The sequence below is a fragment of the Panulirus ornatus genome, chromosome 20 (genome assembly GCF_036320965.1).
Source record: "Panulirus ornatus isolate Po-2019 chromosome 20, ASM3632096v1, whole genome shotgun sequence".
Classification (NCBI taxonomy): Eukaryota; Metazoa; Arthropoda; class Malacostraca; order Decapoda; family Palinuridae; genus Panulirus; species Panulirus ornatus.
This window is the reverse complement of record NC_092243.1, coordinates 2,883,978-2,900,861: the sequence shown is the minus strand read 5'-3', so window position 1 is coordinate 2,900,861 and position 16,884 is coordinate 2,883,978. Positions and strand designations below refer to the sequence as shown.

The following is a 16,884-nucleotide window of genomic DNA, read 5'->3' as shown; positions in this document are numbered from 1 at the left end:
ACCAAAGAATGCGGACAAAATAATTTCCTAGCTATCTTGTACTATACAAATATAGCTCTATAAAGAATATTCAACAGACTTAAATGTAACACTGGAACTGGTTATCCCAACACATTGCTTGCATACGGGTAAATCCGTGGATTCGCGGATTCTTGCATATTAGTGAATCCGTGAGTTCGTGGATTCACAAAAACTGAATACATTCACTGAGCTTCGCTCCCCAACACCTGAGTACCTGGGAGCAACGCTGCAGAACGCAAGTTAGAGTGCAGACATTGTGGGCCACGAAAGGTAAGTCATTATTTGTCATTCCATAATATATCCCAACAGTTAAGAAGCAATGTACAAAGTGTGAGGGACGATGGTGTAAGCGGCAAAATTCGTTGTGACGAAATTTCGCACCGATAATATATATATATATATATATATATATATATATATATATATATATATATATATATATATATATATATATATATATATATAGTCGGTATTGTGTGAACATTCAGGATGAAATTGGTTTATTACATTTTCCCCGCTAACGTAAAACTGCTTCAGTACTTCTTTAGTATAAGAAGAAATGATCGAAAAAAATAATCTACAAAGCCACATTTGGGTCATTTGAATATTGAAATGATGGTTAGGCCATACTTTTGATTTGTCATTTGTTATAATGAGGCAAATGGGACAGTCTATCGTCAGGAGACAACAGTTGTTAAGAACTATTAAGCTATTTCATGCCAGTTGCATTATATCTTTTCATTTTCCACAATTAGTATCAGAAAATGTTCACATAGAATCTACGGTGGCTGAATTTGATGATTCTTTGCGCATTTGAATCTTTCGAGTGAAGTTATATTTTCTCTTGGGACCAATGTCAATCAGTGAAGGTTATTAAAGACTTTTTTGTATTGCAATACTGCCTTCTGAATACACTGCAGGATCGATATCCATCATAAAGTCCCATAAATCTCATAGATACGATAATCATATATATATATATATATATATATATATATATATATATATATATATATATATATATATATATATATATTGTGAAACCCGCTTTAAAAATAATTTTCATACTTTATTTGCAATCCTCGGTAAAATACAAATACATCTATAAACTCTAGATGTAGTTTTTTCTGAAAACATTATCATCTAAGTGGTACGGTCAACACATATTTATCAACACATTTTATAATAACCTTCGGAAAGGATTATCATTCTCAATTTTCTAGTAGCCTCGTTAATTCTATATTTTTCTCTGAGATTACATCTATTGTGCTCCTAATTGATGAATAATGGGGTGGATGAGGTTGGAATTTCTTGAGTGTGTGAATCCGCCGTAAAATCCGGCCACCAAGCGACATTTTGGCGCGCACTTCCAGCTGATTTCTGTTTGTTTACTAGTAACACTGTGGTAGGGTTTAAGGTTTTATGTATTTTTCATTGAGTGTCATGCAAAATGGTGCTTCAGAATTCGGGAAAGTTTCGATCTGACAAGTTTGAGAAAAAGAAAGATGGGGAAACAAGGTAAGTATTGTTCTACTAAGTAATTAAACCCAAACATGTTCTGATGATTTTTCGTCCTGAGTGTTTGTATGGTTACAAGTAATACTTAGTAACTTGATAGCTTACTGTTATGGAATCTTAATGAAATAATACGGTATGAGGTTTAGGAATTTACAGTAACTGTATATGGTGTGCGAAGTCAATAAAATGTGCATCCGTCTTTATGACATTTACTGAAGTTACTTTTTTTAGGATAGTTTTAGCTGCATCAGGAATGAATAAAAAGAATTGCCTGGTTCGCATTAGAATGAGTCATCCAGAGGTTTAGTCTTAAATGACTTCAGTTACATGGACTTTTTAGCAAATTGCCTCAATAGGCCGTGAATAACCGTTCCATATTAACTTGCTGGAGATTAAATGATATGCATACACATAATGCTCTATGCATACACATGCTGTCATATGCTTACATATAGTGTCACATGCATACATGTGGTGTCATATGCATACATGTGGATGATTTGTGTGAAACTTTTTTGCAATGAAGACAGTCATTGCTCGAACTCCAACCTCTGATCTCTCAGAATTGTAATATTTTTATATAATTGCTGTGGTTTGTTTGCTTCTATTTTATAACCCAACAGAGTAGTGCAATTAGGCCTTTTATAAATGTTACCTAGGCACCTAATACAGCCTTTTGGTATTATGTAGCCACCTACTTTCAACAGCTAATTATACCACAGACTCCAGCTGACTTTTCTTTGTATCTTGTGTTGATAATGATTTAATGAATGATATTTGCAAAAGACTTTCTTTTTCTTTCTTTTTAAAAGCCAATTAATTGATACTCTACAAGGTTTTTTGTGCTTTATTACCATGCAGTGTTCAGGATGATGGTGGCTCTGACAGACGCCTTCAGCAGAGTTTAGAAAATGATGCCATTGACGCTAAATATGGCTTTAATCGATACAAAGAATCCCAAGAGATTGTTGGATGGCTACTTAACATGCACCCAGTAAGTCGCCACACAGTAGTTTGTAATTTCCATCACTGGACATACTTGCAACTAATTATTGATCCAGGATGTCAAGGTTGAGAACTAATATATATATATATATGTGGAATACCGGGGTTGACATGCTGTCAATGGATTGAACCAGGGCATGTGAGCATCTGGGGGTAAACCGTGGAAAGTTTTGTGGAGCCTGGATCTGGTAAGGGAGCTGTGGTTTCGGTGCATTATACATGACACCTAGAGACTGAGTGTGAATGAATGTGGCCTTTGTTGTCTTTTCCCTAGTGTTACCTCGCGCACATGCGGGGGGAGGTGTTTGTCATTTAATGTGTGGCGGGGTGGCGACAGGAATGAATAAGGGCAGACAGTATGAATTATGTACATGTGTATATATGTATGTGTGTGTATATATGTGTGTATGTTGAGATGTATAGGTATGTATTTGTGCGTGTGTGGACGTCTATGTATATACATGTGTATGTAGGTGGATTGGGCCATTCATTCGTCTGTTTCCTTGTGCTACCTCGCTAACGTGGGCGACAGTGACAAAGTATGATAAATAAAAAAAAGTATGAATATATATATATATATATATATATATATATATCTTTCTTTCTTTTCTTTTAAACTATTCGCCATTTCCCGCGTTAGCGAGGTAGCGTTAAGAACAGAGGACTGGGCCTTTTTTGGAATATCCTCACCTGGCCCCCTCTGTTCCTTCTTTTGGAAAATTAAAAAAAAAAAACGAGAGGGGAGGATTTCCAGCCCCCCGCTCCCTCCCCTTTTAGTCGCCTTCTACGACACGCAGGGAATACGTGGGAAGTATTCTTAATCCCCTATCCCCAGGGATAATATATATATATATATATATATATATATATATATATATATATATATATATAATGAATGTAGCCTTTGTTGTCTTTTTCCTAGTGTTACCTCGCGCACATGCGGGGGGAGGTGTTTGTCATTTCATGTGTCATTTCATGTGTCATTTTTTTTTAAACTATTCGCCATCTCCCGCGTTAGCGAGGTAGCGTTAAGAACAGAGGACTGGGCCTTTGAGGGAATATCCTCACCTGGCCCCCTCTGTTCCTTCTTTTGGGAAAAAAAATATATATATATATATATATATATATATATATATATATATATATATATATATATATATATATATATTTTTTTTTTTTTTTTTTTCATTAATTTTTTTATTTTTCTTTGTCGCTGTCTCCTGCATTTGCGAGGTAGCGCAAGGAAACAGACGAAAGAAGTGGCCCAACCCACCCCCATACACAATGTATATACATACACGTCCACACACGCAAATATACATACCTATACATCTCAATGTACACATATATATACACACACACAGACACATACATATATACCCATGCACACAATTCACACTGTCTGCCTTTATTCATTCCCATCGCCACCTCGCCACACATGGAATACCATTCCCCTCCCCCTCATGTGAGCGAGGTAGCGCTAGGAAAAGACAACAAAGGCCCCATTCGTTCACACTCAGTCTCTAGCTGTCATGCAATAATGCCCGAAACCACAGCTCCCTTTCCACATCCAGGCCCCACACAACTTTCCATGGTTTACCCCAGACACTTCACATGCCCTGAATCAATCCACTGACAGCAAGTCAACCCCGGTATACCACATAATAATATATATATATATATATATATATATATATATATATATATATATATATATATATAATATATATATATATATATATTTTTTTTTTTTTGCTTTGTCGCTGTCTCCCGTGTTTGCGAGGTAGCGCAAGGAAACAGACGGAAGAAATGGCCCAACCCACCCCCAAACACATGTATATACATACGTCCACACACGCAAATATACATACCTACACAGCTTTCCATGGTTTACCCCGAGACGCTTCACATGCCCTGATTCAATCCACTGACAGCACGTCAACCCCGGTATACCACATCGCTCCAATTCACTCTATTCCTTGCCCTCCTTTCACCCTCCTGCATGTTCAGGCCCCGATCACACAAAATCTTTTTCACTCCATCTTTCCACCTCCAATTTGGTCTCCCTCTTCTCCTCGTTCCCTCCACCTCCGACACATATATCCTCTTGGTCAATCTTTCCTCACTCATTCTCTCCATGTGCCCAAACCATTTCAAAACACCCTCTTCTGCTCTCTCAACCACGCTCTTTTTATTTCCACACATCTCTCTTACCCTTATGTTACTTACTCGATCAAACCACCTCACACCACCCATTGTCCTCAAACATCTCATTTCCAGCACATCCATCCTCCTGCGCACCACTCTATCCATAGCCCACGCCTCGCAACCATACAACATTGTTGGAACCACTATTCCTTCAAACATACCCATTTTTGCTTTCCTAGATAATGTTCTCGACTTCCACACATTCTTCAAGGCTCCCAGAATTTTCGCCCCCTCCCCCATCCTATGATCCACTTCCGCTTCCATGGTTCCATCCGCTGCCAGATCCACTCCCAGATATCTAAAACACTTTACTTCCTCCAGTTTTTCTCCATTCAAACTCACCTCCCAATTGACTTGACCCTCAACCCTACTGTACCTAATAACCTTGCTCTTATTCACATTTACTCTTAACTTTCTTCTTTCACACACTTTACCAAACTCAGTCACCAGCTTCTGCAGTTTCTCACATGAATCAGCCACCAGCGCTGTATCATCAGCGAACAACAACTGACTCACTTCCCAAGCTCTCTCATCCCCAACAGACTTCATACTTGCTCCTCTTTCCAAAACTCTTGCATTCACCTCCCTAACAACCCCATCCATAAACAAATTAAACAACCATGGAGACATCACACACCCCTGCCACAAACCTACATTCACTGAGAACCAATCACTTTCCTCTCTTCCTACACGTACACATGCCTTACATCCTCGATAAAAACTTTTCACTGCTTCTAACAACTTGCCTCCCACACCATATATTCTTAATACCTTCCACAGAGCATCTCTATCAACTCTATCATATGCCTTCTCCAGATCCATAAATGCTACATACAAATCCATTTGCTTTTCTAAGTATTTCTCACATACATTCTTCAAAGCAAACACCTGATCCACACATCCTCTACCACTTCTGAAACCACACTACTCTTCCCCAATCTGATGCTCTGTACATGCCTTCACCCTCTCAATCAATACCCTCCCATATAATTTACCAGGAATACTCAACAAACTTATACCTCTGTAATTTGAGCACTCACTCTTATCCCCTTTGCCTTTGTACAATGGCACTATGCACTGAGTACAGAATGGAAAAAGGTGAGAACAATGGAAGTAAGGGGAGTGGGGGAGGAATGGGATGTATTTAGGGAATCAGTGATGGATTGCGCAAAAGATGCTTGTGGCATGAGAAGAGTGGGAGATGGGTTGATTAGAAAGGGTAGTGAGTGGTGGGATGAAGAAGTAAGAGTATTAGTGAAAGAGAAGAGAGAGACATTTGGACGATTTTTGCAGGGAAAATATGCAATTGAGTGGGAGATGTATAAAAGAAAGAGACAGGAGGTCAAGAGAAAGGTGCAAGAGGTGAAAAAAAGGGCAAATGAGAGTTGGGGTGAGAGAGTATCATTAAATTTTAGGGAGAATAAAAAGATGTTCTGGAAGGAGGTAAATAAAGTGCGTAAGACAAGGGAGCAAATGGGAACTTCAGTGAAGGGCGCAAATGGGGAGGTGATAACAAGTAGTGGTGATGTGAGAAGGAGATGGAGTGAGTATTTTGAAGGTTTGTTGAATGTGTTTGATGATAGAGTGGCAGATATAGGGTGTTTTGGTCGAGGTGGTGTGCAAAGTGAGAGGGTTAGGGAAAATGATTTGGTAAACAGAGAAGAGGTAGTAAAAGCTTTGCGGAAGATGAAAGCCGGCAAGGCAGCAGGTTTGGATGGTATTGCAGTGGAATTTATTAAAAAAGGGGGTGACTGTATTGTTGACTGGTTGGTAAGGTTATTTAATGTATGTATGACTCATGGTGAGGTGCCTGAGGTGACTGAGTTTGGTAAAGTGTGTGGAAGAAGAAAGTCAAGAGTAAATGTGAATAAGAGCAAGGTTATTAGGTACAGTAGGGTTGAGGGTCAAGTCAGTTGGGATGTGAGTTTGAATGGAGAAAAACTGGAGGAAGTGAAGTGTTTTAGATATCTGGGAGTGGATCTGGCAGCGGATGGAACCATGGAAGCGGAAGTGGATCATAGGGTGGGGGAGGGGGCGAAAATTCTGGGGGCATTGAAGAATGTGTGGAAGTCGAGAACATTATCTCGGAAAGCAAAAATGGGTATGTTTGAAGGAATAGTGGTTCCAACAATGTTGTATGGTTGCGAGGTGTGGGCTATGGATAGAGTTGTGCGCAGGAGGATGGATGTGCTGGAAATGAGATGTTTGAGGACAATGTGTGGTGTGAGGTGGTTTGATCGAGTGAGTAACGTAAGGGTAAGAGAGATGTGTGGAAATAAAAAGAGCGTGGTTGAGAGAGCAGAAGAGGGTGTTTTGAAGTGATTTGGGCACATGGAGAGAATGAGTGAGGAAAGATTGACCAAGAGGATATATGTGTCGGAGGTGGAGGGAACGAGGAGAAGAGGGAGACCAAATTGGAGGTGGAAAGATGGAGTGAAAAAGATTTTGTGTGATCGGGGCCTGAACATGCGGGAGGGTGAAAGGAGGGCAAGGAATAGAGTGAATTGGAGCGATGTGGTATACCGGGGTTGACGTGCTGTCAGTGGATTGAATCAGGGCATGTGAAGCGTCTGGGGTAAACCATGGAAAGCTGTGTAGGTATGTATATTTGCGTGTGTGGACGTATGTATATACATGTGTATGGGGGGGGTTGGGCCATTTCTTTCGTCTGTTTCCTTGCGCTACCTCGCAAACGCGGGAGACAGCGACAAAGTATAATAAAAAAAATAATAAATATATATATATGAAGGAATATTGGTTCTAACAATGTTGTATGGTTGTGAGGCATGTACGGAGGAGGGTGGATGTGATGGAAATAAAATGTTTTAGGACAATACGTGGTGTGAAGTGGTTTGATCGAGTAAGTAATGAAAGGTTAAGAGAGATGTGTGATAATAAAAAGAGTGTAGTTGAGAGAGCAGAAGGGGGTGTGTTAAAATGGTTTGGACACATGGAGAGAATGAGTGAGGAAAGATTGACAAAGAGGCTATATGTGTCAGAGATGGAGGGAAGAAGGAGAAGCGGGAGACCCCATCGGAGGTGGATGGATGGAGTGAAAATGATTTTGAGCGATCGGGGCCTGAACATATAGGAGGGTGAAAGGCATGCAAGGAATAGAGTGATTTGGAATGATGTTTTATACCGGGGCCGACGTGCTGTCAGTGGATTGAACCAGGTTGATGTAGCACCAGGAATAAAAGAGGGCAAGTAAGTATATGTATATGTGTATATATGTATATGTCTGTGTATGTATATGTGTATATGTTGATATGTAGATGTATATGTACTTATATATATATATATGTGTGTGTGTGTGTGTGTGTGGGCATTTATGTATATGTATATGTGTATACAAGCACATATACATACATATGCATATACATATCCACTTATACACACATACATACATATGCATACACATACGCAGACATATACATATATACTCATGTGCACATTCATACTTGCTTGTCTTCATCTGTTCCTGTTGCTACCCCTTCCTACAGGAAACAGCAACACTTCTCCCTGCTTCAGTGGGGGAGTGCCAGGAGAAATACACATGCATCAGAGTATGTGGTATCTCAAGTTTTTGTGATTTGTCTTATGGAGAACTGTACAATAGTAAAGTTTTTGTAAGTTTTTAAAAAGTCCAATTAACAGAACAAAATTTCTCTGCAGACCGAAATCTTAGATGAAGATAAGAGACTCGTAAGTGCTGTTGACTACTACTTTATCCAAGAGGATGGATCCAGATTTAAGGTAAGCGGGTGATCCACATTCAGGGTAAGAGATAGAACCATGTTATTGGTAAGAGGGTGGGCCTTGATTCAGTTTAATTGACAAGATTTACTTCAAATTTTTGGAAAATGACTTCATTTTAGTCAAAATTCTTTGGTGAGATTGAATTATTGAAGTGTATTTTATGAAGAGAAGGATGTCTTGAAATTAATTTTCGTAGGTCAGAACAACATATGGAAATGATTGCTATATTGATATATATAGAAAACGATAGAAATAATAGCAAAAAGCTGGAATGCTTGCATTGATTGTTTGTTATTTAAGTTGCTCTTTATAGATTTCATTATTATTCTTTTTCTTTACACACTTTTTCCCAAGCTAAACACCAGTATTAGTTTACAACTGTATATGGACAATACACATTATGAATGATATTCCACACCGGAAAGTTTAGTTGACCCACCACCACCAAATGAGTATTTTAATGCTTTGCAGTTGACAATAAACAAACTTCTTTTGTACTGTCTAGGTGTTAGCTGTCTATTAGCTGACGTAGTTAATGTGGTTGTGGTTTGCCCACATTTAGTCATTTTCTAATGACTGATATGCACTTATCACTATGGATGGGACCACTTTATCTCATAGTAATATTTTCCAATTGCATATTACATTTGTTATCTGTGTTTGCTGTACCTTATTTCATAGATATTATGTCTGCTTTACCTTATTTCATGAATATTATGTTTATAGATATTCCATTTCCCATATCCTCTGTATAATTTCTTTTGTAAAGTTTCTACAAAACTTTTGTTTTGGCATATTTTTTTCACATTGTTCTTCATTTTGTTCTTTCATTATTTTCCTTGTGCTTAATCACTGGTTTTCCCAAACATTTATTCTTTGTTGGTTGGGGAACTGCATTATATGATAATGAAATAGTTAATATACTTATTTGCAGGTATCACTACCATATCGTCCATACTTTTATGTAATGACAAAGAAAGAAGTGTTGCAGGATGTGACTACCTTTTTGACAAAGAAGTTTGCTGGCCTTCTTGCCAGTGTAGAAGTTGTGAGGAAAGAAGATCTAGATTTGGTAAGGTTCTCATTTTTTACTGCTGTATATGTATTTCCCTCAAACAATTCTTTATTTGCATTAGATTCAGTACAGTTTTTCCCTATATCTCCCAGTCCTGTTATTAATATATACATATGGTCTCTTTTGCTTATCTCTTTGTTGCTTGATTGAGAGGTATGAACCAGTGGAGATGAAAGCAACAAGTGCTTTAAGGAATGGTAAACAGAGCATTAATGAGGATTTAGGGAGAAATTGAGTAATGATTCTGATTTAGCTAAGTGTATGCATTTGAAAAATGCTTTAGGTTGAGAATGGCTTTTTGGTATGTCATAAATTGGAAAGCTGTGATGCTTACAAGATACTAGATATTAGTGATCATATATGTTTTTGAAAGTTAATACTTAAAGAATACCACACATCTCATTGAGTGTAGTTGACAGTACTCTTGGCATGCCACATTTGTAGTGTTGCCTAACTGATTGAGGTTACACTGCAAATGAAAAGTCACCTTTGGTGTGACTGAATTATCATCATTTGACAAAACAGTCTTATCAAAGAACTTATTGCTTCTTTCATATGGAGTTTATCCTGTCCATGCTACTGAGTGAAGTGCAGTGTAGAAGCTGCAGAATTCCCTGGACCTTTGTGAAAGGGGTCCTGTGGTTACATCCAGTGTATACCTCATACACCTCACAGTAGTGTTACTTGACTCCATGTGCTTGAGATTACACTGTGAGAAGTTTTCTTTGGAGAGCTGTATCAATGGGAGTACAGTCTGGTCGAAGCACTTCTCACTCCAAAGGAGTCTGCCTTTCCCTGCTGCTGGAAGTAGTGCAGCCTTAGGCTGCAGGTCCTGTAGGAAGGTCCTGGATACACCAGGACTTGTTCCTAGAAACAAGGCCTGGGGTAATTATAAGTATGTAATATAAAAATGGAATGCACCTCACAATGGAGGAACATAAGTTAAAGGGCATATAGCATATACAAACAGTTTGTCACCAGTTCAAGTTGTATATCATTTTACTTAAAAATTATGTTCTGGTTGATTATGATGATTAACTTTTTTCTTCTATCTTTCATGTGTGTTCACTATTTCTCACATGAGCAGGGTAGCAGCAGGAACAGATGAATGAGCCCTAGTGGAAAAAGTCCTCAATTGGCTTTGTTATGAAAATAATGTTTTTAGAATATTTTAGAATATTCCTCATGTAGAGTGTACAATGGATTTTAGGACTGATGTAATGAAAAGTTTAAGAGTAAAAGTATTAAAGTAGCATTGTTCACTTTAAGTCCATGAGATGCAGGTTCAGTCTCATAGATAGGTATGGTTGCTTAGAGTTTAGCAAACATACATGCAAGACTATGTTCACTTTCAGAACATAAGTTGATAAATTTGTAAGTAAAGGTGTTTTATGCATATGATGTACCCCATGTAAATTGGAATGATTAATGAAAAGATATAGTAATTAAGCTTTGACTTGTATGAATAAGTGTATGATTAGTGCCAAGAGAATGGGTTACTTGGGAAATGGTTTATTATAGGGTAAATGAAATGTCTACAAAATTTTTTGATAAAGTATTACTTGTAGGGGAGTGAATTTGAATTTAGAAGTCACAGAAAACTGGTTGGAAGTAGGGCTTTTGTGACCCTTTTTTGTTGATTTCAGAATGAAATTGATTATGGTTGAACATCAGTAGGTACACACTGTGGACATTTTATGCACCATAGTCCAATTTTTTGTGTTATGATAAGCTATTTACATGATATATTTATATTCATTTATGACCAACCAGACTAAATCTCATCTTAAATCTGGACACCTTGTTCTTGGTTACTAATTGTTGTTTTCATAGAACAAAAATATGTCACATATAAAGTGACACAGTTTGTGATAACATACATTGGTACCTTTTTGTGCCTTTAACACTTGAAAACCAAAAAACTGCTTTCATGAGAAGTGTGGTATAGCAGAGGTTAATTAATCAAGCTGTATTAAAGGGACAGAGTAAGGAATTGCATGTGCTAGAGGGAAACAATTGTATATTTGGGTGAGAAATCATGGTGTGACTGATGATTTAGGGAGATACAGCATATGCTATCTTTTTTACAGGATATTACATATTAAATAGAGATGATTTGAACACTGGAGTGTGCATATTCCACGTTCCTAAATTTTTCCGTAAATGCACCTAACTTTTTTGTTTATATCTAGCAAACTTCCTACAAATTTGTACTCTTATTCTTCCCCCTTGTGTTTTTTTAACAAATGTTTGTTGAGTATTGCAGATAGCCTTAACCATTTCATTAGTTTATTTCATGTATAATTATTCTATTTACATTTTGGTTTCCATAGATTTGTTTAGGTGAATTAGTTGATACATATTTGTTTGCATTGTTGAAACCAAAGAATTTTATCAGTCATGTTATTCATATTTCAGGATAATCATCTTACTGGCATAAAGCAAACATTACTTAAGCTGTCCTTCATGACTGTCAGTGATTTAGTCAAGGTAAGGTTTTAGATTGATATTAGAATTTGGGCTCATTTAATGATGCATATCACATAAAGAGATTAACAAGGATAACACACTGCAGCTGAAAGTCAGTGTGAGGTAAACTGAAATTTAAGGGAAATATTATGGGGAAAATGTAGCAGAATCGGTGGTGGTGAATGGTAAAAATTAGATGAGAAATGGAACTGAATACAGTGCTTTGTTGAGTAAATCAGTCACTTGGTTAGTATATAAAACTCCTCCCCTTTCTTTTTATGGCTGAGGAGCAGGAGAAACTGATATCAGATAACACCATGCACATGCTTGTAGAATACTTTTATGTTTTACTACTATATTTAAGTTCTGAATGTTTTTCCACATGATTGACTCTTAATCTTTGAATCCTCTCATGTTATCTTTGGCTTCTTTAAAATCTTCTTGCTTATCTTTCTCAGGTGTATTGCATTAACCTTAGAAAAACTGTTAATTAGATTTTGCTCTATATCTTGACCTGTAGGTACGACAAACAATACAGGCAGCAGTTAAAAGGAACAAGGAAAGTGCCAATTCCAAGACTGTTTACTCTGTTATGTTATCAGCTCAATTTGCTGGGGAAACGAGTGAAAGTGGTAGACGAATGCAGGATCATATGGAAAATCTACTTGACATCAGGTAATGATTAAGCAATTAACTACTCATGCCCTTAATTGTTTCAGAGACTACTGTGTAAAAGTAATTAATTTCAGTCAAAGCTCTGAGGATCCATTTTGTATCCAAGTTGTTTGATTATGGCCAAAAGTCCATTTTGCCATCATTAATTCAGGATAACCTTATGAGAAGATTAAGTCTGAGTCACATGAATCACCAAAATTGGAAGATTTTCAATTGTCTCTGTATCAGTATCTGAAATTTGTATGCCTTTTACTTGGATGACTTATGCAAAGTTTCATATGTACCCAAGTCTAACTGTTTCTTCAGATTTCTTCAATACAGCCCACCAACTTACATAATTCCTTGATTTTTCTGCTGTTGTAGATTTTTGTGTTGTTTTGGCATGGCAATAACATCAACTGTCATCTGTGAAGAGTTGACTTACATGCTCTAACTAGTTTTCATTGTTCATTTGCTTTGAAGTCATGACATGAGCTTTATTGCTCTGACTTCATCTATACCCTCACTTCATTACCACCCTTGTTCCATCCCTGCCCTTACTGTCACTGCCCTTGCTCCATCATCACTCTGAATCAGTTGTCACCCTTACTCCATCACTTCTCTCACTCCATTGCCACCCAGTTGAAGTGAATGTGATCAAAGGTGATTATGTTTATGGGTAGATCATAGACTACTGAGCTGTTCTTGAAGCTTTGTCATTATATTTTTAAATGAAAATGATAGAATCTGAGGTATGTGATTTCAAGCTTTGAGACAAAAAATTTTGCTTTTTATATTGAAATATGAATATGTGGTTTTGAAATTCCTTCAGCATCTCTTTTTATGGATATGGCACCAGAGAAATCAAGCAAGGATAGTTTCCACAAGGGGTCACTCCTCTGTTCCTGGTGCCATTTCACTAAGGCAGGAAAGGTAAGCATATAGAAAGAAGAGTGCATTTAGTAGTGGATTTCAGTTTTAGCTTATATTACCTTTCACTTAACTTTTTAATTTTGGTGAATGATATTGATGTCCTTTTGTTTTTTCTCTCCTTATTTATTTTCAGAGAATATGATGTTCCATATCATGTTCGAGTTTCCATCGATTGTAAAATCTTCGTTGGGCTGTGGTACTCTGTTAGAGGTGGTGGATCTGGACATCCCACCATAAGCCGTCGGGAGGACTTGCTAGTGTGGCCAGACTGTATTGTATTAGCTTATGATATTGAAACTACTAAGCTGCCTCTTAAGTTTCCAGATGCAAATACTGACCAAATTATGATGATATCTTATATGATTGATGGCCAGGTGAGTGAATGAGGATTTCACATAAGCAAAATATATTATATGCTGTATAGAAATTTGTTTAGATGAATATATTACATGATCATGTTACATTATGTCTCAAAGCATGAGTTTATTTCTTTTAAGATTTTGGTGTTGTTCATCTGTTTTTTGTTATTACAGTCTTTTGTTAGTACTTATTTTGATAAGGTTTGAAAATGTATATTTTGTAGTTTTAGACTACCCTTGTTTAGATTGCATAGATAATCAAGCTATTTAGTAAAGCACTGTTTGGGAACAGGCAGAGAAGAAGTGGAAAATGTGTATTGAGTATTTGTGTGTTTGGTGTGAGGTGGCATTCAGAGTGAGAATTCCTGGTTAATGGTACCTTGAAAAGAAGAAGTAAGGAATGTCTTGCATCAGATGAAGTATGGTAAAGTGTCAGGGGTGGATGGCATTGCAGTGGAGCTTCTCAAGAAAGAAGTTGATGTTGTTGTTGGTTAGTTAGACTGTTCACCTTATGCATGGTCCATGGTGAGGTACCTTAGGACTGGAAGAGTTCATGTACAGTGTCATTTTTTACAAAAGACAGGGAGAACAGAATTGAAAGCTCAAATTATGGAGGTACAAGTCAGGTGAGCATAAAGTGTATAGGAGAGTAGTGATTTAGATGGTGGCATGGGAGAACATAACATTGAGTGGGATCAAATGTAACTTTGAGGTAGGGGATGTGGACCAGGATTTTGCTTTGAAGAATTTATGAATCGGGAGAGAATACGTGCTGGTGTTTATAAAGATGCCTTACAAAGGCACTGTGAATATATGGGGGTAAATGAAAAGTTACTGAATACAGAGATGAATTTTAACCATGAAAGTAAGGTATGTATGCAAGCAAGAGGGGAGGAAGATGAATAGCTCTTGGTAAAGGTGAATCTGTAAGTTGTGTGATATCACCATGGATTTTTTTATTTGTCCCTGGACAAGGTGGTGAGGGAGATGAATGAAAGGATCTTAGGGTTTGGAGTGGGTGTATGGAATGATGGGGAGCATGGCTGCTGTTTGCATGTGAAATTCCACTAGTAGCATACTCCATAAAGAAATTCCAGAAGCTAATGGCAGTTTGGGATAGTTTATGAAAGAGAGGAATTTGAGAATAATTTTTTTTTTTTTTTTTGTCGCTGTCTCCCGCGTTTGCGAGGTAGCGCAAGGAAACAGATGAAAGAAATGGCCCAACCCACCCCCATACACATGTATATACATACACGTCCACACACGCAAATATACATATCTACACAGCTTTCCATGGTTTACCCCAGACGCTTCACATGCCCTGATTCAATCCACTGACAGCACGTCAACCCCGGTATACCACATCGATCCAATTCACTCTATTCCTTGCCCTCCTTTCACTCTCCTGCATGTTCAGGCCTTGATCACACAAAATCTTTTTCTTTCCATCTTTCCACCTCCAATTTGGTCTCCCACTTCTCCTCGTTCCCTCCACCTCCGACACATATATCCTCTTGGTCAATCTTTCCTCACTCATTCTCTCCATGTGCCCAAACCATTTCAAAACACCCTCTTCTGCTCTCTCAACCACGCTCTTTTTATTTCCACACATCTCTCTTACCCTTACGTTACTTACTCGATCAAACCACCTCACACCACACATTGTCCTCAGACATCTCATTTCCAGCACATCCATCCTCCTGCGCACAACTCTATCCATAGCCCACGCCACGCAACCATACAACATTGTTGGAACCACTATTCTTTCAAACATACCCATTTTTGCTTTCCGAGATAATGTTCTCGACTTCCACACATTCTTCAAGGCTCCCAGGATTTTCGCCCCCTCCCCCACCCTATGATTCACTTCCGCTTCCATGGTTCCATCCGCTGCCAGATCCACTCCCAGATATCTAAAACACTTTACTTCCTCTAGTTTTTCTTCATTCAAACTTACCTCCCAATTGACTTGACCCTCAACCCTACTGTACCTATCTAAATATGAGAATAAATGCGAACAAAAATAAGGCAATGAGGTGCATTGATGAGATGAGACAGGATGTTTAAATGTAAGTTTTAATAGGGAGGGAAGGCTTGGATGAAATATTGTGCTTTAGGTTCATGGGATTGGATGTGGCAGTGTATAGAACCACATTGGCTGAAGTGACTTACAGGATTGGTGAAGGGCCTAAGGTCCTGTACATGTTGAGGAGTTTGTGTAAGGAGACGTCATTGTCTATTAGGACAAAGATGGGTATATTTGGAGGTAAAGTAGTCCCTACACTTTTGTAGGGACATGAGTCTTAGGTCTTGAGTGCAGAGAAAGAAAATTGTTGGTAGTGAAATTCTGTACGATGATATATCATTTTAGGTGGGTCAATTAATTGTATATGGTATTACGGTGAGAGAGGTTTGTGGTAGGAAGTACATACTGATTGAGAGAGCTGACCAAATTTGCTAAAATGGTTCAGACATATGTAGATGGTGAGCAAAATAAAGACTGACTAAGGGGATATACTTGCCAGAAGTGGAGGGAATAAGATAAGTGGATGGAGAGAACAAGAAAGGTATAGAAGGATAGAGTGAAGGGAACTTTAGATTGTTGGGACCTGAACATTCTGCAGGGTGGGAGGCATGCACAGGATAGATTGAGTTAAATTGATGTGGTGTATGAGTGGTGTCATGTTATCATTGGGCTGAACCAGGGCATATGAAACAGTCAAGGTAAACCATGGAATAGTTTGTGGGGCTTGGTAGTGGGCAAGTCCTTGTTTCATCTTGAGAATGTACATGTGCAAATGAGGCTGTTGTTCATTTGCTCCTGATGCTACTCACTAAGGTAGAAGCAGTTAGGTAGAAGAAAAGTAATAGTTTTTTATATTG

General features: G+C 37.9%; 1 protein-coding gene across 1 annotated transcript in view; it reads left to right on the top strand.

Annotated features, from left to right (window-relative positions):
• Nucleotides 1-1,364: 1,364 nt before the first annotated feature.
• PolE1 (DNA polymerase epsilon catalytic subunit 1) overlaps nucleotides 1,365-16,884 on the top strand; it is a 59,856-nt gene continuing 44,336 nt past the window's right edge. Inside the window, exons 1-7 of the mRNA XM_071674502.1 lie at nucleotides 1,365-1,539; nucleotides 2,401-2,533; nucleotides 8,428-8,508; nucleotides 9,446-9,583; nucleotides 12,005-12,076; nucleotides 12,576-12,730; nucleotides 13,776-14,016. Of these exons, the coding sequence (XP_071530603.1) occupies nucleotides 1,472-1,539; nucleotides 2,401-2,533; nucleotides 8,428-8,508; nucleotides 9,446-9,583; nucleotides 12,005-12,076; nucleotides 12,576-12,730; nucleotides 13,776-14,016 (888 nt within the window). The 5' untranslated portion in view covers nucleotides 1,365-1,471. The remainder of the gene's footprint in view (nucleotides 1,540-2,400; nucleotides 2,534-8,427; nucleotides 8,509-9,445; nucleotides 9,584-12,004; nucleotides 12,077-12,575; nucleotides 12,731-13,775; nucleotides 14,017-16,884) is intronic.